This window comes from Gadus morhua, chromosome 9 (genome assembly GCF_902167405.1).
Source record: "Gadus morhua chromosome 9, gadMor3.0, whole genome shotgun sequence".
NCBI classification, from domain to species: Eukaryota; Metazoa; Chordata; class Actinopteri; order Gadiformes; family Gadidae; genus Gadus; species Gadus morhua.
Window position 1 is genome coordinate 21101701 of NC_044056.1, and position 24169 is coordinate 21125869.

The following is a 24169-nucleotide window of genomic DNA, read 5'->3' on the forward strand; positions in this document are numbered from 1 at the left end:
GGCCCCCAACACACATCCCCATCCCAGCAGCCATCGGAATGAATAAAAGTGCCTTCATCTCTGGAATAGGGCAGGCAATGACACTAATGGTTGCTCTGCATTTGCGCTTCCTTATCACAACGGCTTGCAAACACAGTGTTTAGTCTGAAATAACAGCACTTTGCCCAGATAAAGAATGAAAGACTGTTGTTATGATGAGATAACTGCACGACAACAATTTGTTTTCTGGGGGTTTTAGGTTAAAGCTTAGCAAATTGGTTTCTGCTGAACTCGTGGTACTCCCTCGCAGAATGTTGGGTGAAAGAGCTCTTCGATGAGGTCAAGTTCCAATGTGTGTGTAATGAGGATAGTGTGTCGAGGTGGGGGTGTTGGAGTTCTAGACGTAAGATGATCCCAAAGGCTGCGGTCTACCTGTAGGCACCTAGAGCAAAATGCCCAGCCTTTACCTGCTTCTTAACCAAACGGATCAGAGGCCACCGTTAAATCACTCCCGATAAATGCTTATGCAAAATAGTGAAATATATGCATAGGATACATACACCTTACTTCTTAATCAAGATATATTTTTGATATAAATATGATATAAAACAAATATACTATTTACTGTATATATATGTATAGATATATATAATAAAAATAGATTGAATATATATACACCATGTTATTCCAGAGAACATGTTATTCCCAACATTAAAGAGCAGCGTACGCCTTTCCCTCTGATGTGGAGGACTCCCCGTCCTCCTACAGGCGCTGTTTGTCCCCGTTTGTTCCTACCTGTGGTCGGCGAAGCACTCGTCGTCCTCGGGGTTCAGCGTGCCGGCCGAGGCGAACATGATGGTGGTGTCCAGGTCGGCGATGATGCCGGACACGGCGCTGGCGGCCGTGATGCAGGCCTGCGTGCCCCTGTTCCCCGCCTGCAGCGCCGACAGGACCAGGGACACCTGCGGGGCGCACAACACAGACCCGTGAGGATGACCATGAACCTAGGTCATCGAGGCGCTCCCACCGTATACTGATGTTAGCCCGGCGGCGTCCCATTGGCCAGGTAACGTACGGATTCTGTAAATCATAATACATATTCTTACTTTAAGTTTATCCAAGTTTATTCTTTTTACTGTCGATTATTCAAATAGATGTATCAGTGCAAAGGTGTTATATATATATATATATATATATATATACATTGTTGGGGAGTAACGGAATACATGTACCGGCGTTACGTATTCAGAATACAAATTATAGCTAACTGTATTCCGTTACAGTTACAATTTAAATAGTTGGTATTTAGACTACAGTTACATTGTTGAAATCAATGGATTACATGACGATACTTCTGTTTCAGCGGTTTATTCGTGCTTTCACACCAACAGCATTTAGTGCGCACTAAACGAGTTTGGTCTCCTTGGTTCGGTACGTTTGCGGAGGTGTGAATGCAACCATCTCACTTCGGATCAGCCGACCGAGACCTCCCGGAACAGCTGGTCTCGGTTCGCTTCCAAACGAACCCTGGTACGGTTCGCTTGTGATGTGGAAGCGAACGCACCTCGGTCCGATCCAGTTCTACAAAGCATATGCCTCTTTGGACGTAACAGGCACCACCTATGCACTTAGCTCAGTGAATTCTTTTTTAGATGCAATAGCAAATATCTTTCGCATGAACATACCCTTATAGTCTTTGTTCAACTACAGCAAATTATATAAAATAGTTCACTTTCAGGGAGACTTGGGCCTAACACAGAAGAAGAACACACCAGAATAGGCCTGTTTAGTAAGCAGGATTTGATGCCGCATTCCTACACTTATAAAATGCAATTCAATGTGGAAGTAATCCAAGTATTCAGAATACAATACTCAGAATGAGTGATGAAACGGAATACGTTACATGTTACATTTTTGGGCATGTATTATATATTCTGTAACTGGATACATTTTGAAAGTAACCTTCCCAACACTGTATATATATATATATATATATATATATATATATATATATATATATATATAGCAGTTGTTTAGGTGTTTGTATCTTCTGTGTTGTGTTTGCTGTTATTTCTGCTGCTATATCACCCGGGCTGCACTTGGGTGCAGAGATAAAAGGGATGTCTTATCTTCCGACAGATACTGAGAAGCCCAGGATGCAGGAAACCAAAGCGTTTCTCCACCGCCACAGCGAGCTCCGCCGCTACGTCGTGCCGACTCACTGCTTGTACACCTTGCCGAGCCGGTGCTTTTCTACCACATGTGTCGAGGTACCCTCACCGGTATGATAATTATTCAGACAGCAGCTGTGGCCGACTGTAATCAACATCAGTCATCACGAAGATCAGTCATCGCTAACATCCGTCGACGACATCAGTCGCTAGCATCACTCAGGTATCCTGCTCAGCTGAACAGAGCAGGAGGCATGCAGCAGGAGGGGAGACTAGGGTTAACCACGCTTTAGTGTTCCCACACTCTGCCGAATGACATCCGTCTAGACCCGACGAGTCGCACCGCATCCTCCCACCCCGATCTGTCTGGGAAGGGGGGGGGGTGGTAGCCCCTCCCTCATGGTAAAGAAGCCAGGGCTCTCCGTGACGCACATGGCAATGAGGCTCGCTAATCCATATACATGAGGACGCCTTTTATTCAGGTCAGACTTGAGCTGTGGGAGACGGAAATCGAATTACGTCGCCGGGGAGGGGAGCGGAATGGTAATGTGGGGGGACACGTTGGCGGGGGGGGGGGGGGGGGGGGGATGGGGGAGGGGTGCTGCCGTCGCACGCTTCACGGGCCCGTAGGTAGGGGGGGGGCCAGAAACATAAGCTCTTGCTCTTGCTCTTATGCAGGGGAATTAAAGCCGTGTTCCCGCTGAGTGACCGTGTCGGTTCACTTTAAGCACTAATTGGAAACGTGTAGCGGGTGTGCCGAGGCGGCGGCGGCGGCGGCGCTAACAAACAGAGCGCGGGAACATCTCTTTCAGTTAGCGCCGATGTCAACGCCAGAAACTAATACTTTTGAAAGGACCGGAAAAGCTGAACTGAGAGAAGATCATTCCGGTGATACTACGGAAGGAGAGCGGACGAGGAGAGCCGAGGTCTCCTCCCAGTGCCGGGGCACCTTATCGTAAGAGGTCTGTTCCACTTACACCACGGTAACCAACAATCACCAGATATGAGCTGCTTTCATCGATGTCTGTTGACTGAATCCGCTGTCATTTCAACGTTACAACTTCTTCCGCGGTGCTTTGAGCATGTTAACGTTGGGTTGTCATGGAAACATCTTATTGATAATAGACTTGGACAGGGGTGCCAAAGGCAGAGGTGTCCGGTTATTAAAAAAGAATGCCCACTTGGAACCTTATCGACCAATTACTATCACCTCTCCCACAAGACTGTGGTATAATACCACATGTCCCCCCGTGTTCCCCCCCCCCCCCCCCCCCCCCGGTGGGCTTACCTTCTCGGTGACGGCGCGGGCACAATCGATGAGCTCCTTCTTGGAGAAGCTGTCCGTGGGGCTGACCTGCAGAGCGCCTGCCTTCTGGACCAGGTGGATGCAGCCATGGCCCAGCTCCTGCACCCGGGTCTTTATCTGGAACCCCACCTGCAGGCACACGCGTCAGGCAGCGGCAGCTCAATCAGACCCGTCATCCTACACCCAACCCTCCTCCACCTCCTCCCTCCCCGTCAACCCCGTCCCCCCCTCCTCCTCCAGCTCCTCCTTCCCCACTTCTACTTCCTCCTCCACCTTCTCCTCCAACCCCTCCACCTCCTCCTTCTTCGTACCAGGCCTCCCCCACCACGGACCAAGGCTGGTGCGCTCTGATCAGCTGGGTGGGCTCTGGACGACTGAGCTTGTTTCGGAGGGGCGGGGGGGTTGGGGAGGGGTGGGTGGGGGTGGAGGCTAGAGGGTGGTCGTGGGTGGTGTAGTGGCGGCGCTGCACCTTTCATTTCCTGACGGATCGACGGGTGGGTGGAACTTCATTACAACAGCCACTACAGCCTTTTTGAGGCTTCTGGGGGAGCGACGTCGCCATGGTTACCGGACGGTTTCTATCCTCTATTTGTTTCTCCGCAGCTCAGCGTATAACGAGAGGTATTGATAAGAGCGGTGTGTTTTGTTTCGAGGGCCTTTTTCTCTGTTTATGTTCCCGTTCCCTGCTCATCACGGAGCTGGGAGACAACGCGGCGTGGGCGGGGAGGGAGAGAATAGATTTCTGTTTGACTTCAGACGGGAAAAAAACTGAACAGCCTTCGGGGAAGGCGCCAGGTCAAATAACAAAACATCTGCCTCTGTATGTTAGTCTCTCTCTCTCTCTGTATGTTAGTCTCTCTCTCTTTCTCTCTCTCTCTGCATGTTAGTCTCTCTCTCTGCAGGTTAGTCTCTCTCTCTCTCTGCATGTTAGTGTCTCTCTCTCTCTCTCTCTGCATGTTAGTGTCTCTCTCTCTGTGCATGTTAGTGTCTCTCTCTGCATGTTAGTCTTTCTCTCTCTCTCTCGCTCTCTCTCTCTCTCTCTCTCTGCAGGTTAGTCTCTCCCTCTCTCTGCAGGTTAATCTCTCTCTCTCTCTCTCTCTCTCTCTCTGCATGTTAGTGTCTCTCTCTCTCTCTCTCTCTGCATGTTAGTGTCTCTCTCTGCATGTTAGTCTCTCTCTCTCTCTCTCTCTCTGCAGGTTAGTCTCTCTCTCTCTCTGCAGGTTAGTCTGTCTCTCTCTCTGCAGGTTAGTCTCTCCCTCTCTCTGCAGGTTAATCTATCTCTCTCTCTCGTTCTCTCTCTCTCTCTCTCTCTCTCTCTCTGCATGTTAGTGTCTCTCTCTCTCTCTCTGACTCTGTATGTTAGTGTCTCTCTCTCCCTGTATCTGTCTTAGTGTGTATTTTCTGCCTCTGTGTAGCTGTGTGTGGCTGTGCGAGCTGACTCTGTGTGTATCAATGTCTGTGTTCATGGGTTATGTGGTTGCATGTATCTGTATGTAGCAGTGTCAGTGTGAATGTGTTTGTGTGTGTTTACGTCAATGTCTGTGAATTTCAATGTGTTTAAGCGTCTATGTGTGTGTCCTGTGGTTGTGTTTTTCATGGTGACTGTGGGTATGTGTGTGAGTGTGTCTATGTGTCTTTAGTGTCTGTGTGTGTTTATTTATGTGCGTGACAGTGTGTGTGCGTGTGCTTGTCCATAAGTGTTTGTGTTTATTTACATGAGCATGTGTGTGTGTGTGTGTGCCTACACACAGCAGATTGTGTTTACAGACGACAAAGCAAACAATCATGGGACCGCAGATTGATATCCCAGACATTTCACTGGCAAACTCAAACAACACACACACACACACACACACACACACACACACAGACAGACAGACAGACAGACAGACAGACAGACAGACAGACAGACAGACAGACAGACAGACAGAGAGCCCCGGCTCTCTCTGGTTCCCTCCCCTCAGCCCTCTGGCCCGTCCCCAGACCTCTCCTACCTCCTCTGGCTCGGCGGTGGCAGCTGCCAGGCGGCCTTGCTGCGCCAGCTGCCCGTACTCCCCGGTCACCTGGGACGCCAGGCCACCCAGTTCCTCCGTGCACGCCACCGACTTGGTCATCTGGTGGTGGTGGTGGCGGGGGGGGGGCACAGAGAGACATAGGTCAAAGCACACGCACACACACACACACACACACACACACACACACACAGATGGGCGGGAGGTACCGATACTGCTATGAGATGGCAGGTTGTGCAGAATGGGTGGAATGAGACGGGTTAGATCCCATGGCGACAGGGGGGGGGGGGAGCAGAGAGGAGCAGAGCTTGGGGCTTCACCATCTCTTGGGCGGTGATGGCGATGGCCTTGGAGAACTTCACCATGGTGGTCTGGTAGTCCACGAAGGAGCCGCGCGGGTCTGGGGGGGTTCCTTCGTCCAACTGCAGTCCGCAAAACAGAACAGTATTCTGGTGTCAGTACACACGATCCGTCCATCCCAACGTGATCCCTTTCACTGTGGTTCACCCCATTGTTGTAGGACACCGGTGACGGGTGTTCATAACACCTCATGCTGAATAGCTCAATGTTCACGCGCCTGATTGGTTTGAAGTGCATGTGCCTAGATGCATGTGCAATAACCAGCAGGTCATATCTAGTGTATGGATGCGTTAAACCTGCTCCCCACTAGTCTTGTTTAATACTGCATCCTGATTGGTCAATAGTGTGGTGTAATAACACAAGGACACCAACAGTTTAAAATCAAGGTGCTACAAATCCAACATTAACAACAAGGCTCAGATACAACGATCGACCAGCTGTGGAGTGGCAACGCAGAAGCAGTATGCTCGAAGCAGTGGGGAGCAATATTTAAATTGAAGCTGGTAAATTCGATAAAACACCAATAACCTTGTGGATCTAAGCAACGAATATCTAATCCTCGTCGGCAACGGGGATGAAAGCTAAATAAACCACTCTGGCGTGTCCCCTGAATAAAATATAATGTTGTTAGCAATCTCGGCTGAGCCCCGTCAGCGTCAACACCCCCATCACACAGGATCCTACACTGACACGACACCTTTCATGGGTTATCCTTATCCTTATGAGAGGTTCGTCCTGTCTTGTTCTGCGTTCTGTCCTAACACATAGGAGGAGGACTCCACTCAACAGGCAGCACATCCCCCTCACTGCCGACGTATGGTTCACTGTACGGCGTCAGTGACGTTGGTAGCTACATCTGCAGCATCCTGTCGCTATTATTAACACAGCTAGCCGCCAGCTGGGGGCGGAGCCTGTCCTGCAGCGACGTCGAGTGACAGCTAACACCGCCAGTGGGCAGCGGACTGGGCCCGTGCCATGCATTAGCCTAATGAGCAGCGCAAAGACAGACACGCTCCGTCCGTTGAGCAGCGTCAGCACTGCCAGTGCGAGTGTCTCCCCTCCACTGAAAGTCTAAAGTTAATGAGGACTCTGGCTCCCCTCCACCTCGACGGGCCGAGAGAGAGAGAGAGAGAGAGAGAGAGAGAGAGAGAGAGAGAGAGAGAGAGAGAGAGAGAGAGAGGGATACGTCGTGAGCCAAAGAAAATAGTCAGCACAAAAGATGCTCACGTGCGTGCACACACACACAAACACACAGACCCCATTAATATTGATGGATTAGGAGTAGAAGCTCTCCCCATTAAGAGGTTTAGAACACAAACACACGCAAAACACACACACACACACACACACACACACACACACACACACACTAGTAGACACACTCACACACGGTTAAACGATTAGAACGAAACACTATGAAATCAGAAATCAGATATTCACAAGTTTAAAACAAACACACGAACACACACACACACACACAAACTTAACCTTAAAAGATTGAATAACGATCCTATTCCATTCGGATAGGATCGAAAGGCTCACACCCCCCATGTGAGCCTTTCGAACCCCCCCCACTCACCCTGGCCCCGCCTTCCCCCCCACTCACCCTGGCCCCGCCCTCCCCCCCACTCACCCTGGCCCCGCCCCCACCCCCCCTGGCCCCGCCCTCCCCCCACTCACCCTGTACATGGACTCGGTGATGGCCTCCACCATGCCGCCCACCATCCCGCCCTCGCTGGCCGCCTCGTTCAGCGTCACCATGAGGTCCTCCACCGCCTCCTTCATCAGCTGGGCCGCCTCCGAGATGGCGTCGTGGGTGTGCGCCGCCTGGGAGGGGAGGAGAGAGAGGCAGACGTAAACAAGCGTGACCGCATTACCCGTGTTTATCCTCCCGCTGTGTCTCTGCAGAGGGAGGGGGCCCGCTGAGGGAGCTGCTGGGTGGGGCCATGGCCGTGGACCCCACAGACGACAGCCGCTGTGCTTTCTGGAGGAATTTGGTTTTTTGTTTTTGTTTTTGCCGTTCTCCCGTAATGCCTACCAACAGCAGAAATGTATTTCTTCAGCTTTATTTTGGACCGTCAACAGTCTTGCCAAAATGGAGGTTGAGGACTCAAAACATAGTGTGTGCGTGTGTGTGTTTGTGCGTGTGGTCGTTTGTGTTTGAGTGAGTGAGTAAGTGAGGCAGTGAGTGAGTCAGTGTGTGTGCGAGAGACAGACAGACAGACAGACAGACAGACAGACAGACGGGCAGACGGGCAGACGGGCAGACGGGCAGACGGGCAGACGGGCAGACGGGCAGACAGAAAGACAGACAGACAGACAGACAGACAGACAGACAGACACACAGACAGGGAGACAGGGAGAGAGAAGGAGAGTGTGTGTGTGTGTGTGTGTGTGTGCGTTTGTGCGTGGGTGGGTGCACGTGCGTGTGCACGAGTGTGCCTCACCTTGGGGTTCCCGCCCCCTTCTTTGGCCGCGTAGAGCATCTGCAGGGCCGACTCGGACAGGGTCTTGCTCTGATCCAGGATGGTCATCTGCTGCTGCTGGTCCAGCAGCTTGGAGGCCAGGCCCACAGAGGCCACGATCAGAGGCTCAAAGTAGCTGGCCAGACGGGTCACCTGGGGGGGGGGGGGGTTAGGGTTGAACGGAGCCTGAATACTTCCCTATGGCGGTCAACAAGGGGCCAAGGTTGGACCGGTTTGTAACAGACGCACTACAGCTTCCAAACTGCCTATCTATTGTCTGCGGTGGTGGGTACGGTCTGACCAGAGGGTAAAGGGTTAATAGCACCGTGTGAGAGACGCGGTCGGGGGGGCCGCACCTTGTGTCCCAGCTGGGCCGCCTCCCCGCGGGCCGAGGTGGACACGGGGTCGATGAGGTAGCCGATCTCCTGCACCGAGGAGGTCAGCTGGTCCTGGAGGGCCTGTGCAGAGGAGCACACACACATCGAAGCACTCAGCACCAGGGGGGGGGGGGCACCGCACCGCGGGGCTGTCAGCGGCGGGGCGGGGGGGGGGGGCTCACCTCCATGGAGATGTCGTCGCGGCAGGGCAGGGTCAGGTCCACGGCGGCCAGCGAGGCGTGCTCGATGTCCCGGATGCACTTGTTGATGTTGTCGATGGAGTAGTCGCACTGCCTCTGACCCGGTGCTTTGTCCCTGAAAGGACCGAACACTGACTCAGGGAGGGAGGGGGGAACGTCCCCAGGGGACACGCGTAGAGGACCTACTGGGGAGGAGATCGCCCGGCGAGAGGCATCCTCCTACGTCGTATCGTTCCTCTAATGGTTCAATTCGATTAGGGGTCAGCGTGCTGAAGTGTGTTCGCTGTGGTAATCCTCCAGCTCTATGGAGGGCGAGGTCGGGGGGGGGGGGGGGAAGGGGCACTGACCTGATGGAGGTGATCAGACTCTTGATGGAATCGGACACCGTCCGGGAGTGGCCCGCCAGCACCGACCAGGTGGGCGGGTCCTTGGGGTTGAGGACCAATGAGCGCGCGGTCTCCAGCAGGTAGGTGGAGCTGTCGAGCATGCACCGGGCCGAGCGCACGATGGGCTCCTGAGCCGCGGACCCCTTTAGGGCGGGACATGGAGGAACAAACACGAGCACAACGTGTTACGGTAAAATCACATTGGTCCTTTGGAGCGGTAAAAGGCAAAAGCACACAGGTACAAGGAGAGAAATTGTTCTTACGCTTCCTCAGAGGGATCACAAGGTTTAATCACAAATTGAAAGGGTTCTTTTGGCTGAGCGGCAGGTAAAAGACGGAACGTGTGGGTCTTTACGATGCGGGCGTCCCTCGTGATTAGATTAACAAGGTGTGAATTAGAGCAGCTGCACATGAGCGTTGGGTTAACACCGCCCGGCAACCGATAACAGCCGTACAACCTTGAGGTGGGCGCGACGGCTCTGCTGCTGCTGCTGCTCACATTGTTCGAGGAAAGAAAAAAACAGCCCGTTTTCCATCAGCCCTTATGCCTTTAAAAGAGTGAAAATCACACATGCAGCCGATTCATGCCCGAGTTGCTTGTGCACACCCTGCTACAGGCTGGGACCGTTTTCAGGGAACTGAACGCACCGATTCATCACAAATAACTTCCCTTCATGTCTTTGAACCAAACTCCACTGGGGATTTGGATGAGAAGGAATAAAGCTGATTTTAATCGTTTTTCCCGATCATTTCTACGATAAAAAAATAATGATTCTCCCACAGCGCCCACACAGGCAACGCGACAGCCCCCCTGAACACCTACCTCATGGCTGATCTGAGCAGGAATGCTAGCGAACTCTGGGTTGTTGGCGAAGGTGGAGAGGTTCTCCACGGCCTGGATGAGGGGGCTGGTGGCCACGTGGCACTTGTTCCGGTTCTCCTCTGAGAAGTCACCGTCTAGGGCCTGGGGCAGAGGAACCACACCGGCGCTCAGCTCTGATGCTCCCCACTAACACGGCTCACAACTCAGAGAACAGCACTGAGAACCGAGAGATCACGCCAATAGTTCAGCCATGCTAACAATCTCATACGAATAAGAATACAACCACACATCTTTAGATGCTGACTTGATACTATATTACACAACGACGATATTTATGATGATTTATTATTAGAATTATGAAATCAATGCCAGTGAGATTGGAAGAAACGTATACTATGTATATCACAATATAAATGTAATGTAGAGTAGGCCCAGTGTCTTGTGGAGTGTGGCGGTGGGTCCGACCTTGATGGTCTTGACCAGGTTGGCCGTGGTGTTGGCCACCTCCTTGGCCGACTGGACGAACTGCCTCCGCGCCACCGGGTTGGAGGTCTTGGACGAGGCCAGGCGGCAGGCGTTGCAGAGCGCAGAGGTGTGCTTGGCCACGATGGTCGCTGAAGACAGGACCTGGACAAACAGAAACAAAGGTGTAGTCAGAAGGAAATAGTCAGGTTAATAGAGCAAGGTAATAAAAAGAACAAATGTGCAATGCTGTCCATAACTGTCCATCAACTACTGTAAATAGGATACCAGACCAAGCAAAACTTTTTCACAAATCCCGTACTGTGCCATTTCTCTCAAAGCAGATACGACGACATTTTGAAAACTTAAACAGCAAACTCTGCAGTCGCCTCCGGGTATGATAACAACAGCACTGGTATGAGCGGTTCCTCGCGGACCCCGGACCCACCTGCGAGGGACTGCTGGCTGGGTCCACCAGGTTCTGACAGGCCATCTGTATGGCCTGGTTGGCCCGCGCAAACTGAATGGGATCCACCAGGCCCACCTGGCCGGAGAGGCTGTTGGTGTCCGAGACGCCCACCAGATACGAGGCCTGCAGGAACAGAATGCCCTTTGTTTACCTGGCTCTTAATAAGGGTAGTAGACGGGTTTCTACTGTTATCATTATAATTATGAATAATAAACAAAGAACACGACAAGCACTTTGTTAACCTGGCCTTAAATAAAAGTAGTAGAAAGGTAAGAACACGCACTTTGTAAAATTAATTTAAAAAAGTGATGCATTAAAAGATTAATAGTGCTATTATTAAGAAGAGTACAAAAATAACAAGGAGAGTTTGGCTGGTGCCTTGTTTAAAGGGAGCGGCACAGTGGTTCTGCTTTCTTCTTCTGGGGAGTCTGCAAACTACAAAGCCTTCCGAAGGACTCGTGACGAGGAGGAGGAGGAGGAGGAGGACAGCGAGGGGGCGAGGAGGAGATGAAAGGAGAAGGGGGATTCATCCGTGTGGGGGGGAGAGCGGGGCTGTGATCTCACCTGTCCGGCGGCCTCCGTCAGCCCGCACAGGGCCTTGGAGGCGACGCCCACGCTCTCCCCGAAGGCGGCCACGTCGCCCGTCTTGCAGTGCTGAGAGATGCCGGCCATGGACTCCCCAAGGACCTGCGGGTGGCGGGGATGGAGATCAGGGGGTTGACATGGGGGGCCTTGAGCGGCTGGCCGCGTGTATAAACAGCGGGAGAGGTGTTCCTGTCACCTTGGAGTTCTCCATGACGCTCTCGATGCAGTCGAAGTAGGAGAGCTCGTTCACCGGCTCGTTAGGGTTGTCGAGTAGCCCTCGCACGGCCTGGAGACACGCACACACACACACACGCACACACACACACACACACACACACAAAAACACACAGACACAGAACTGTATTATAGCGAGGTTTGTTTCGTACAACTACAAGGTCGGATAAGTTACACTGAGACAGCGATAACAGAAAGCGGGTAATTTACATGTAGAAAATAGAAATAAAATTATGAATATAGTATAGAAACGTCATGAATTGAATGTATGTAACTAAGTGTTTATACTAAACTTAATGTATGGGTGTGTGTCGACTAAACAAACAGAGTCTGTGTTTTTCTTTGAAAAGGTAGAAATTGCTGCCATTAGATGTTCATGGGCTCTGCAGACAACATGGCGGCTGATGAATGGCAGTTGATTCATCCGAGAGGCAGGGGGACGAGCTACAGGCACTAGAAGCTCAGCGGGGGTCAATGATTGGCTGATTAATTCCCATGGAGACGGTGCACGGCAGTGCATCAGCAAAACACTGTGGATTCCCGCATGCCAAGCGGATAATAATCGGTTGTGTTCCGTATCTATACTTAAACCTGTACAGTTATAGCTATAGGGGGCTAAAGTGGACTGGATTTCAACGATTTAAAGAAAAACAATCCCTTGATGGACTGACTCCTGGAAGGGCCGGTATATTCCTGAGAAACTGTCGAGTTCAGATATTTTGCAGTAAAAGGCTGCAGTAGATGAGTGCCAGGTCCGGGTTTAATAGGCAGAGTACATGATGGTGCGTGACACCAAAGTGCCCTACCTCCAACTCCCTCAAGGCGTTGTCACACTCCTTCTGTCCAGTGGCCTGCTGTGTGCACAGTGTAATCAGCTGGTTGATGCTCTCTGTCACTGCCCTGGAAACACAACATATACCTTTTACCCTTCACTCTCTTTCCCACACCCACTTGTCCACACAGAAACACACACACATACACCCACCCACACACACACCCCCACCCACCCAACCACACACACACACACACACACACACACACACACACACACACACACACACACACACGCGCGTTCTCCCTACAAGAGCCGCCCGCCCGCGACACACAGGAGCGATGAGGCTGTGTTGAAGCATGCCTGCGTCGTGCCTTGCTGAGCACGGATGGGCTCCAGCCAGCGCTTCCATCTTCCTAATTGGACAGAGAGGAGGCAGCCAGGCCCGCAGTGGCCCTCTGGGGCTGGCTGCGGGACTTGGCTCCTCTCCACTGAGAAAAGAAGGTTCCTTCTCCTCCAGCCCCGGCCGACAGACGTGGCAGAAAGAGGAAGATCACGCCACGGACGGACGGTGTTGCGAGACGGCCCGGGAGCGGCCCCGAGATGTAGCCCTGAACTTGAGCGTTTTGTCCGATGCAGACAGGTTTCCCGCGTGTTGTATCTCGATTGCATCCACGGCGTTCTGTCTTACCTGGCGGCAACGGCGAGGAGGTTCTTGGCGTTGGCGGCGCCGGGGTCCACGGACAGAGACTTGGCGGCCAGGAGCAGCTTACTGGACGCCATGGAGATGTTCTTCAGATTACCGATGACTTGGATCTGATCGTCGCAACTCTGCAGAATCCGAAAGACAGAGGCACACCTGTTTTCAGTCTGGGTTCCGTCCACAGTGATGAATCACCATCGCTGCGGACGAATGTGTCAAACATCCCTTCCCCCTTGTTATGTAATAGATCTTTCATTCATTGTATTGTGTGCAAAAAAACAAGAGTAATGAAACTGATCTCCATCCATGGTTTAAGGGTTAACGAAGAGTAGGACAATGAACGTGCTCATTTTCCCCCCGTCTATCCCCTCCCGACCACTCTGCCTGTTGTGCTACACACACAGCCTCCCTACTCCCTGGTGATCAGAGCAAATTAACGAGCAGAATAACCAGAACATCATCGCGGATCTCATTACGTCTCATTGTGCTAATACTCGGAGGGACAAGCGCGTGCCTGTGAAGAGAATGAGTCCGTTAGCCGTCATCACCGAACGCGTCCAAGACCCTCACGGCGCTCCCACCGACAGGAAGGAGGTCATCGAGTATCAACCCACTTGATATTAACCCTCTGATGTCTGCAGAGTCCAAAATGAACCCATACCACCAACAAACACTTCGTCGATTTCAGCATGTCAAACCTGGTTTACATTGAAAAGCCTTTTGTACTGGTAAAAAGACCAAAGAAATACTCTAATGTTGGAGGGGGGGGGGGGCTTCAGGAACCAGGATGATGGGGGCCTACCTGAGTGTGGCCCGCCATCTCGATGCCGGCGTCCAGGAACTCGTCAAAGTCCTGGCTGAACTTCCCCGAGGCCATGGCCAGCTGGCTGCTGGTGCCCCGCGAGGAGTGCACCACCTCCCCCGCCGAGTGGTTCAGCTCGGCCGCCGTGTGGTTCAGCTCCGTCTGGGCCTCCTGGTACGACTTCCCGCAGGAGGGCAGCTGCACCGCAGTCGGGGGGGGGGGGGGGGGGGGGGGGGGGGGGGAGGGGGGAGGGGGGGGGGACACGGTGACCATCATGACATGTAGCAGCTTATATATAAAGAAATAAACACACCGTTAATGAGTCAACAACAAGGTTAATTTGGGTTCTTGTTGTCAGAAAGCCCAGAGGGAAGTGGAGGCGTGCAAAACTTTTGATCGACGACCAAATACAGCGATAGAGGATTCTCTATTAATAACAGCATGCGGGATTACAAGGCGTCCGAGAGGAGTGAACGCTCATGGCGTGATGCGCCTGGACTCACCGTGTCCACCAGCAGCTTCTTGCTGGCCTCCCCGATGCTCCGCAGGGCCATGTCCACGTCCTTCTGGCCCGGCAGGCAGTTCACACAGTTATTCAGGGAGTGGGACACGGCCTTGGCCACCTGAAACACATTGGCACATCGCTCTCCGTAAGTAGGCCCTCCTTCATCAGCTTAACAACCCCGGCTAGGCCCGCGCGGTCCCAGGGCAGTGCTTGAGGCGAGAGAGACAAAAAAACAACAGCTCCTCAATGCAAATTACACTCCCGGCTAACTGCGATCCATGTCGCTAATGTAATGGCTGCTGTCGCCGACACATGCCAAACAACAGAGGCATCCCGCTGGAGCAGCGCCAGCTACATGCAAACAGACTCGACCATGTTACTGCACTCCTGAGAGGGAGACACCTCTTACACCAGAGGAGATGGGAGGGGGAGGACGATCACAGCGCTAACAAGCAAGTGCAGGATCGTCTTGAAGATGGAGCAGGAGAAAGTTATTGTGGGGCTGTCCCCCGGTGGGACGCACCGTGGCCGCGCTGCGGTCGAGGACCGGGACAGGGGGCTCACCTGCGCCAGTCTCTGCTGGCTCTCGGCGTCCCCCGGGTGCAGCAGGGCCTGGTGGGCCTCGTGGATCAGCATGGCCGAGCCCTCCATCACACACTGGGCCGAGTCCAGCATGGCGGCCGAGGCCTGGGGCTCCATGGTGCTGGCCGCCACGCCGCGGGCCGCCTGGGCCAGCGTCCGCAGCGCCTGGGCCGTCTCCCTGGCCGCTACCCCTGGGGAGAGAGGGGGCGCCGGGCAGGGGAGTCAGTGGACGCAGGGTCCTATCCAGAGGGTCCACACCACTGAGTTATAGGCCCAACGCGTTCTGCTCCGGTTGGGGTTACGTCAGGGTAACGGCATATTTTATTTCCGCATTCAATTAATGAGTAATCTTCTGTCATAATGACATTGAATTGCCTGCCGTCTGAGATTAAAAGGTGCTGTGGGTAAGATTAAAGAGCTATCATTTGAGCGTAATTAGTTAGAAATGCCACAGCCATCCGTCAGCTATTAGCGGGTAAAACGCTCACTGAGAAAACCCGCGTTCTGGTCGACTGTGCGCCTGAATCGGCACCAGCCAATTTGGATTGCAGATATGCTCCCGGCTCATTTCTGACCAATCATGGGAATTTCTTCTCTGATTGGTTCGGGGAATACATTATGCCTGACAATCCCAGGTGGGTGAAATGAGACACTCTCCATGCGGCAGCAACACGGGGGGGGGGGGGGTGCAGGGAGGAAGGGGAGGTATTTTTGGGTGGTTTAGTTTCTGAATCTTGCTCTTTACGGCTCTTTTCTGTTTTCTGGCTTTACAGCTCTGAAATCATCCACACCGCAGCTAGCTAGAATGTTCTCATCAGCCACTATTCTCCTGCACTCCAGAAGCCACAGATTTTGTCTCGGGTCTGGGCAATTGATTGGGACAGGGAAACAGCGCTTTATTCATTGAATAACCAATTTAGTATTTTGCCGCCATCATTTCATTGCATTACCTGCCGTCTGCGGACAAAGCAGCCCGCTGAACACATGATCTCTTCTCATTTATTAACCCAGTATCGAATAGCAAGGCATCACCCACACACCAGGTATTACGACTTTGAATAATTATAAAGTGTGGCAGGCTAATTATTTAAACCTATCGGCTAATATATTGAAACGCTGCCTGAGAGCTGCCCTTGGCTCATTGCATTATCCGACCTCGCCGGGCGGTTGGCTGAAATAACATTAAATCAAATGAAAAGAAGAGGAACGAGCGGCCGGCAGCACCCAGGGCCTCCCAGCGCCCCAGAGCCGTGGCGCTACGGCTCCACTATTCACTCGCTGTCTCCTCCCCCTCTCCCGCGAGCACCAATTCAGCTTGACTCGGAGACGGATAGCCAGGCCCAGCCGGGTTCACTCTGAGGAGATCAGACTAAAACCACAACCAACAACATCGCCCGACTTCTGCCCTTATCCACACTAGACGCTGTATGGCGGGAGTGACCGGTACGTTTGTCTTGTCTACAATTACACAACCAAAAAAGCAATACAGCATAATCAATTCTACAAAATCGGGCAAAAAAAAACAAACACAGAAAACCAGAAGAGGCAGTCATTGCAGAGCTGTGATTGGCCGACGCTCCCCTCACCTGTGTAGTGTTCGTTGCCCTGCGCGGCGCAGGTGAGCAGCTGGGCCATAGAGGAGCCCACCGCCTTGGAGGTGCTGCCCAGGTCCTGAGCACACTTCCCCAGCTGAGGGGGGGGGGGGGGGGGGGGGGGGGGCACACAACAACAGCAGCACACATGAGCTACTGTATCCATCTCATATTATACCCCAGCCTTGTTAAATACTTGATACCGATTGGTCACTAACGTTCCAATGGTTGTTCCTCACTAACGGGACTCCTCTGCCGTTTAACTGTTCACAATCAATTTGCTACGAATCCAACAATAAACGACCAACTATCCACCAGATGTTTGTGGACGGTCAAAGCACCGCTTTAATATTTAAATGTCATCTGATTCGATAAAACACAATAACATTAAAGTTGAAAGTATCCAATACGTAATTTATTGTTGGCAACTGCGGTACAAGTGGAATAAACCGCACGGCCGGGGCGTCCTGTAATGAGACGTAATGCAGGATGATCTAATAACCGGAGCCAGCGTCTGGGCCCAACGCCCCGTGACGCGGGAACGGGTATGAAGGAGCAGTGTGTTCTGAGAGCTAGGGGGGGGGGGGTCCCGGTGTGGTACTGACCGACTCCCCGGGGAGGGGCCTCAGCTGCCCGTCGATGACCGACATCTTGGCGTCCTGCAGCTCGCTCCGGAGGGTGTGGACCGTCTTCAGGGCCGAGTCGATCTCCAGGGGCCCGCACGCTTCATGGGCCTGTGGTGGTGAGCGGTGGAAGAGGATCTGGCGTTACAATAAGAACGTCTCTCCCCTCCACTGGTGGGCGGGGACGGACAAACCCCCCCCCCTCCCCGCCACAAGCCCCAGAGGAACACACGGGCGCATCTGTGCAGCCCGGCCGAGTGGAACAGGTGGGCCTGAGGTTGACAAACGGTGGTACGGCCGTTGTTTTGAATAAACAAACCTTCTGGGTGGCGGTCCTGAGTTCAGCCAGGCAGGTGGCCAGGTTCTTGGAACACTGGCCCAGTTGCATTGCGGCGGCCTGGTCCGTCACCGTGGGAACCGCCGCCTTGGCAGATGTCACCATCTTGCTGCAGGGCTAAAAGGGCAGGGTAATGGGAACACAAACAGGATGCGGTCGCATGTCACACGAGAAGGCGGCTTTGGCTCCATATGCTAATGGGCGAGAGGGGTGCATCGTGTACCTGCAGGAAGCTCTGGCTGGCCATAATGAGGGCAAGCTGGGCGCTGAGCTCGTCCGGCTGGGCCTGGCTACTCCTCATCCCCTGGACCAGCTGAGGGATGCAGTCTGCGACCAACTGAGGGGGAAAAAACAGACGATGGCCCAGATTCTAGTCAACGGAGTGCAATCTGCTCAGAAAGCACACCGCACCTCCTTCACCACAGACCACAGCCGGGCTTCATGTGAGCGCCGTGTCCCGGCGGTGCGATCGGGATGTACATGTGTGCGTGGGTTTTGTGTTTCGCGTGTGAGTGCGTACCTTGCAGCTGTGCACTAGCTGCTGGTGGGACGCAGTGTTTTTGTTGGACGCCGCGGCGTTCTGAGCAGCTGCGATGGTCTGGGTCGCGGCTGCGGCCGCCTGCTTGGACGCTATCTGTGGGGGGGGGGAAACCCGTGGACAGCGTCAGGGCTCAACCAGCGCCGCTCGGACAGGGTGACAGAGCCAATGCTCTCTGTGAGGTGTTAATCTGCCACGTGCCGGTCCCAAGGACAATCATGTTCTTTTACGAGTCCATCACTTAACCAGGAGATTGCTGCACTCGCTGCGGCGTCGTGCGGGGACTGGTCTGACTTTACAGCCGTTTAACAGGGCTGCACTGAAAACATTTTCCCTCGGCTGTCAAATGTCCACACAAGCAAACACAAGGCTGACTTTGAAGAGAGGAAATAAGGGAAAATAGAGGGAGGAGACGGTCCTAGTTGAGTGGATGAGAGGAAACAATGGGAAGGGAGCTGATCAACAATGCTGTCTTTTGTCCTGGGGAAAACAAACATGATGACAGTACTATTTGAAGTCAGTTAAGAAGCTGAATAGAGTTGGCTGTGAAAATAACAGAAATCCTATTATATATACCCGCAGAGGAATGCAGCAAAAGAAAAAAGGATTTAATAACAATGTGTTCAGTGACTCATCCTTTCAACGCTTGAATGTTGGGAGAATAGAGTTAAGTAGATTGTCAGCAGCAGGAAAGCATTACAACAATATATCTCGTAAAATGTATGGGCTGCATGGTGATCATATGCAACTCGTAATGGTTGGGAGTGTGTATAGTTCCCTTTTCGATCTCCTCTTTACAAATGTCAGTATATAGCTAGGTAATTCTATATTTAGGCTCATCTCGTATACATTGTTTAACTCACAACTAAATGTGCGCAAAAGATCAACCATCTAAGATCCACTTTTTGACCCACACACTTTACACTCAGACATTCCTCTTCAATATGCAGACTCTATTAGCACTGTTTTTATAACCGGAAAAAAGGTAATGAGCAAGAGGTGATGTTTATGTGCGTTGAGTGTGTCAGCATAATGAGTTCTGCAGCAGGTACCAGAGGGGGAGAACCGTCCATCTATTATCATACTTAGACCGGCTCATTTAGCGAGCTAACGAGACACGCTGCCCTTTGCGACAGCGGCCCGGAGAAAAGAGGATATCCCACATCGCCTCGTTTGCACAAAATCAATACAAAATTATTTCTGCATTTTTTGACTAAGACTCCCATTACCCCCAGGGGCCCAGCAGGTGGGGTTGGGGGGGGGGGGGGGGGGGGGGGGGGGCGGTGTTTGTGCAGTGCAGCCCTGATCGATCTCTGGGACTTGTCCTCGGGCGCAGTCCCATTACGGAGCGCCGCACGGGGGCGGCTGATGAGTGAAGCAGCGTCTCTAATGTGTCTGTGTTCTGACGGGGGCGTAGGGAGGGAGGGGGGGGGGGTGTGGGGGCGACGGGGCCGTGGGGGCAGCGGGGGGGGCTGGCGTCTCACCTCCAGTCTGTTGATGAGCTTCTTCTTGATGGCGTTCTGCGCGGCGGCGTTGGTGGCCACGCGCAGCCCCTCCGCCGCCTCCCGCAGACGCTGCTGCTGGTCCTCGTTGTCCGGGTAGGCCGCCGCCCCCTGGACACACACACACACACACACACACAAACAGACACATGCACACATGCATGGAGAAACACACATGCACACATGCAGGCAGAAACACACACACACACAAACATTCAGAACCACACAGAGTCAGTCAGTCAGTCAGTCAGTCAGTCAGTCAGTCAGTCAGACAGACACGTAGACACACACACCCACACACAGATTCAAACAGATACATGCATGTGGATTAAAACACACACACACACACACACACACACACACACACACACACACACACACACACACACACATCAATACACCATTGACACAAACACATGCACACACACACACACACAACCACACAGACTTATAATTAACATATTGAATGACGGAAAAAAATTGTGCAATCTCGTCACATCTGAATGTCTGCCCCGGCTACGTGAGCGATGGGATGCATGTAGCAGTGTTTTGTCACTGTTGCCAAGGAGACCAGCCTCGGCAGCATTATATTTCTCCATCAGGATCCCAGTGATGTGGTGATTAATGTGTCATAGATCAAATACATCTAATGAGTTGCACGCAATGCTTGCACTTGGACAAGAAAATCACATTGGTTATAATAATATCCTACTCATTTATAGCAGCCAATGCTGCCAGGGGCTTATTAAAAACCACTGATGCCATACATAATTATCGGGAGTTTAAAATAACGGCTTATTTCACACTGCAATAAACAATAATCCGTATGTTCTAATTGAATATTTCTCTGAGCACAGATTGTGTTTGTGTTTCATGGGGAACGAAATCAAATACAAAAACTGAAACACTTTTTACTATTTGGACATTTAGCGGACCCTTTGATCCAAAGCAAGTCATTGGAGACGCACGTCATTAAGGAGCACACAGGGCAGAGTTACACTGGCTACGTGTTTGTGACGTCTCAAACCCCCTCGCTACTCACTACACTATCCCCCCCCATGGGTTCGGGCAGCAGCGTTAATGTCGCCCTGAATCCTGTTCTACAGAGCGCCGTCGTGGCCGCCGTGCGGGCCCGGCCCGCCCCACCTTTGCCGCCTCCACCATGCGCGCTGTGGCGTCCGCCAGCAGCTTGGCGGCGGCCAGCAGCTTCTTTGAGTTGTCGACGTCCACCTCCGCCTCCGCGTCCGACCGCATGGCGTTCACCAGGTCAGAGGTCGCCTGGGCCAGCACCCGGGCCTGACGCACCATCTCCCCTGTTCACACACAATCACGCACACACACACACACACACACACACACACAAAAACAAACGTCCACATACATATGCACGGACACACACCCACCCACAGACAGTGTTCAGACATGCACCCATGAATGAACATGAGCTCAATAACTATGATTATCGTAAGAATACCAACTGTAATTGTTCTGGATAGCCAGAAATGGCTGGATATTCACTTTCACATAAATTACAGTTCGACAGATACTGAACATCCATTCTAGCAGGTGACGATGATTGCGATAGCCATAATGAGCAGTTTTTCCCACACACCCACTAGCATCTATAAATAACCCTCACTCACACACTGACAACACATCCAGGCTGCTACACGGCCACACCTCGCACCGGCTCAGACCGGAGCTCCTCAGTGAGCTGTTCCACCTTTATCTAGCTTTGTTCTAGCGAGGGGTTAAACCTTTGTTCTGGCTAGGTGTCCTAGCTTTGTTCTAGCTAGGTGTTCTAGCTTTGTTCTAGCTAGGTGTTCTGGCTAGGTGTTCTAGCTTTGTTCTAGCTTTGTTCTAGCTAGGTGTTCTAGCTTTGTTCTAGCTAGGTGTTCTAGCTTTGTTCTAGCTTTGTTCAAGATATGTTCAAGATATGTTCTAGCTTTGTTCTGTCTAGCTGTTCTACCTTTCTCCAAGCTAGTGGTTCTACCTTGTCGACAATTTAGTTTGTCTTTGAAAAGAAACAGGAAAGCCAAGGTCATGTGTTTCTTCTTAGGTTTCAAAGCCTGATGCAGATTGAAGCCAGATTGTAAAAGCTGTAGCCATTCTGGATGGCATGCTTTCTGCCACCCTGGAGTGGAGGCTGGGTTCTGACATTGTGACACTGTGTTTGTCACACCACCAGGCAGACAGTAATTATGGAGGTCTCACAAACTCACAGGCGGCTGATGATGAAAGAAATGTTTCCATATTGATTTCACATGAATATGAAAATACTCAAAGGGCTCCATGAAACTTGTAAATAGTATAACAGCCAGCTGCCCTTGGGAAATTTGAGTACTTCTTAAGTAATGTAAAATAGGTCTCTTGTGTCAAAGAGATTTGAGTCTCGTCCAGAAGAACCATGTGAATGAGGTATAACAAAATTCTTACGACGTCTTGAATATACTATATACATTGCTGGGAAAAACATGAACTTACATGTTTTCCAAGACTACTAATTACCATTTAATATATACATATATAAAATGTATGAATGATAGATAAATGTACATGCATATACTGAATTTATACAAATAATGTTGTCATAAAGTACATTAACATTTTATATGTTTATATATGAATCAAACATAAAAATCTGCAGAGTCACTGCTCACAATGTGAACGCTAATTGTGCCAAGTCATTCTCCCTCCCTTCTCTCGCCCCTTCCTTCCCTCCATCTCCATCCACCTCCACCCTCTCCCTCCCTCCCTCCGTCCGTCTCCCCCAACCTCCTCCCTCTCCCTCCGTCCGTCTCCCCCCACCTCCTCCCTCTCCCTCCCTCCCTTCCTCCTCCCTCCCTGGCTCACCGGCGTCGCCCATGGAGGTGAAGATGTTCTCCGTCACGTTCATGATGGTGTCGGTGGCCTGGTCGTAGCGGCCGATGGGCTCGCCGCGGCTGGCGTAGCGCCGGACGTGCTGCAGCAGGTCGCCCAGTGCCTGGCTGACCGTGCCCGCCGCCCCGCCCACCTGGGCCAGCAGCTCCCCGCCGCCGCCGCCGCCGCCGCCGTCCTCCGAGGCCGTGCGGCACGCCCGCACGCACGTCTCCACTGAGCGCTCCACCAGCTTGCCCGCCTCTACCAGCTGCTCCTGGCACACGGGGGAGCTGATGGTGGGGCTCACGACCTGGGGGGGGCGGGCAGGATGGACACGTCTTTATACCGCCGCCTGGTACAATACTGGATTCCGATTAGCCAATAGAAGAGCCAATACAAGAGCCGATAGAAGAGCCAATAGTAGAGCCAATAGAAAAGCCGATAACGTTCCAGGGGTGTGCATTATCGTCCACTAACAGGACACCTCTTCCGGCTCACGGTTCCTATGCACTGCGCTATCAACATTACACGAACAACGGCGGTTACACACAGCTATGGCCCAGCTGTTGCGTGACTTCGCAAAAACACTATGCCGAAAGCGCCGCAGACAAAGATTTTAATTTCCGATGATTGAGTGGATATAAAACATTAATGTCAATCAGAGTAATTCATACCCTGTGTTTAATCACCTCCGTGGTGGGAAGCACCTCCCATTATCTCCCAATGACAGGAAAGCCCTTCATGGTTTGTTTCTTTAATCTACAGTCCTCGTGCTCAATGACTATCTGTGACAATTAAAAGTGTAACATGTGTCTTATTTAATTACATTTATGTGAGTGTTGTTTGGTGGTCTGTGTAAATATGTAAATTCTATATGATATCTGCACGTTTAGCAGTAAGCTAACACAAGTTCCACCCACAGCTTTACCCGTATGTAACAACCATTGAATTAATATCCACAACAATATACCTCACTCAATGGCATATTCATTACACAAGGTATATTTGAAGAACATTACGTAACAGTTGTCTTTGTAAAAAAAAAAAAAAAAAACTTCTTGAGTGTGTGACACCTAAAACACGACGCGAGCTGCTGAAGACGCTACTACTGAAGAAGGCTGTGTTCCTTCAACGCGGCTTATCCACAGGCAGCCGCTACGACTCACCAGCCCCCCCCCCTGGTCCGTACCTCGTTCCCTCCCTCTCGCCCCTCCCCGGTCCGTACCTCGTTCCCTCCCCCACCCCCCATGCGACCCGGCCCCCGGCCCGTACCTTGGTGCAGGCCACCAGCTGGGAGGTGGACAGGGCGCAGCGCGTGGCGGCCGCGATCACGCGGTTCTGCAGCACCGTGTCCTCCGCCACCTGCGCCACGTTCTTGGCCTTCAGCACCAACATGGCGGCCGCGTTGGCCACGGCCTTGGCCAGGTTCATCAGGATGTCCTGGGGAAACAACCCAAACCGCCGTGACCACGGGCCCAGCTGCCTCGCACCGGGGCCCTCAGGGAACCCCGGAATGTTCCGGTTC

General features: G+C 52.2%; 1 protein-coding gene across 7 annotated transcripts in view; it reads right to left on the reverse strand.

Moving 5' to 3' along the window:
* tln2b (talin 2b) overlaps positions 1-24169 on the reverse strand; it is an 84104-nt gene that overhangs the window by 20318 nt on the left and 39617 nt on the right. For all 7 annotated transcript variants that reach the window (XM_030366857.1, XM_030366859.1, XM_030366858.1 and 4 more), the window contains exons 18-45: positions 23917-24084; positions 22639-22954; positions 20932-21098; positions 19768-19896; positions 18266-18379; positions 17969-18082; positions 17728-17862; positions 17391-17519; positions 16780-16882; positions 15176-15384; positions 14610-14729; positions 14107-14304; positions 13293-13432; positions 12636-12729; positions 11792-11881; positions 11575-11697; positions 10990-11133; positions 10545-10706; positions 10080-10220; positions 9218-9399; positions 8853-8985; positions 8650-8751; positions 8276-8446; positions 7509-7655; positions 5789-5890; positions 5451-5570; positions 3439-3585; positions 775-941 (exon numbers count right to left, since the gene is read on the reverse strand). In XM_030366857.1, the coding sequence (XP_030222717.1) occupies positions 775-941; positions 3439-3585; positions 5451-5570; positions 5789-5890; positions 7509-7655; positions 8276-8446; positions 8650-8751; positions 8853-8985; positions 9218-9399; positions 10080-10220; positions 10545-10706; positions 10990-11133; positions 11575-11697; positions 11792-11881; positions 12636-12729; positions 13293-13432; positions 14107-14304; positions 14610-14729; positions 15176-15384; positions 16780-16882; positions 17391-17519; positions 17728-17862; positions 17969-18082; positions 18266-18379; positions 19768-19896; positions 20932-21098; positions 22639-22954; positions 23917-24084 (4067 nt within the window). The remainder of the gene's footprint in view (positions 1-774; positions 942-3438; positions 3586-5450; positions 5571-5788; positions 5891-7508; positions 7656-8275; positions 8447-8649; positions 8752-8852; positions 8986-9217; positions 9400-10079; positions 10221-10544; positions 10707-10989; positions 11134-11574; positions 11698-11791; positions 11882-12635; positions 12730-13292; positions 13433-14106; positions 14305-14609; positions 14730-15175; positions 15385-16779; positions 16883-17390; positions 17520-17727; positions 17863-17968; positions 18083-18265; positions 18380-19767; positions 19897-20931; positions 21099-22638; positions 22955-23916; positions 24085-24169) is intronic.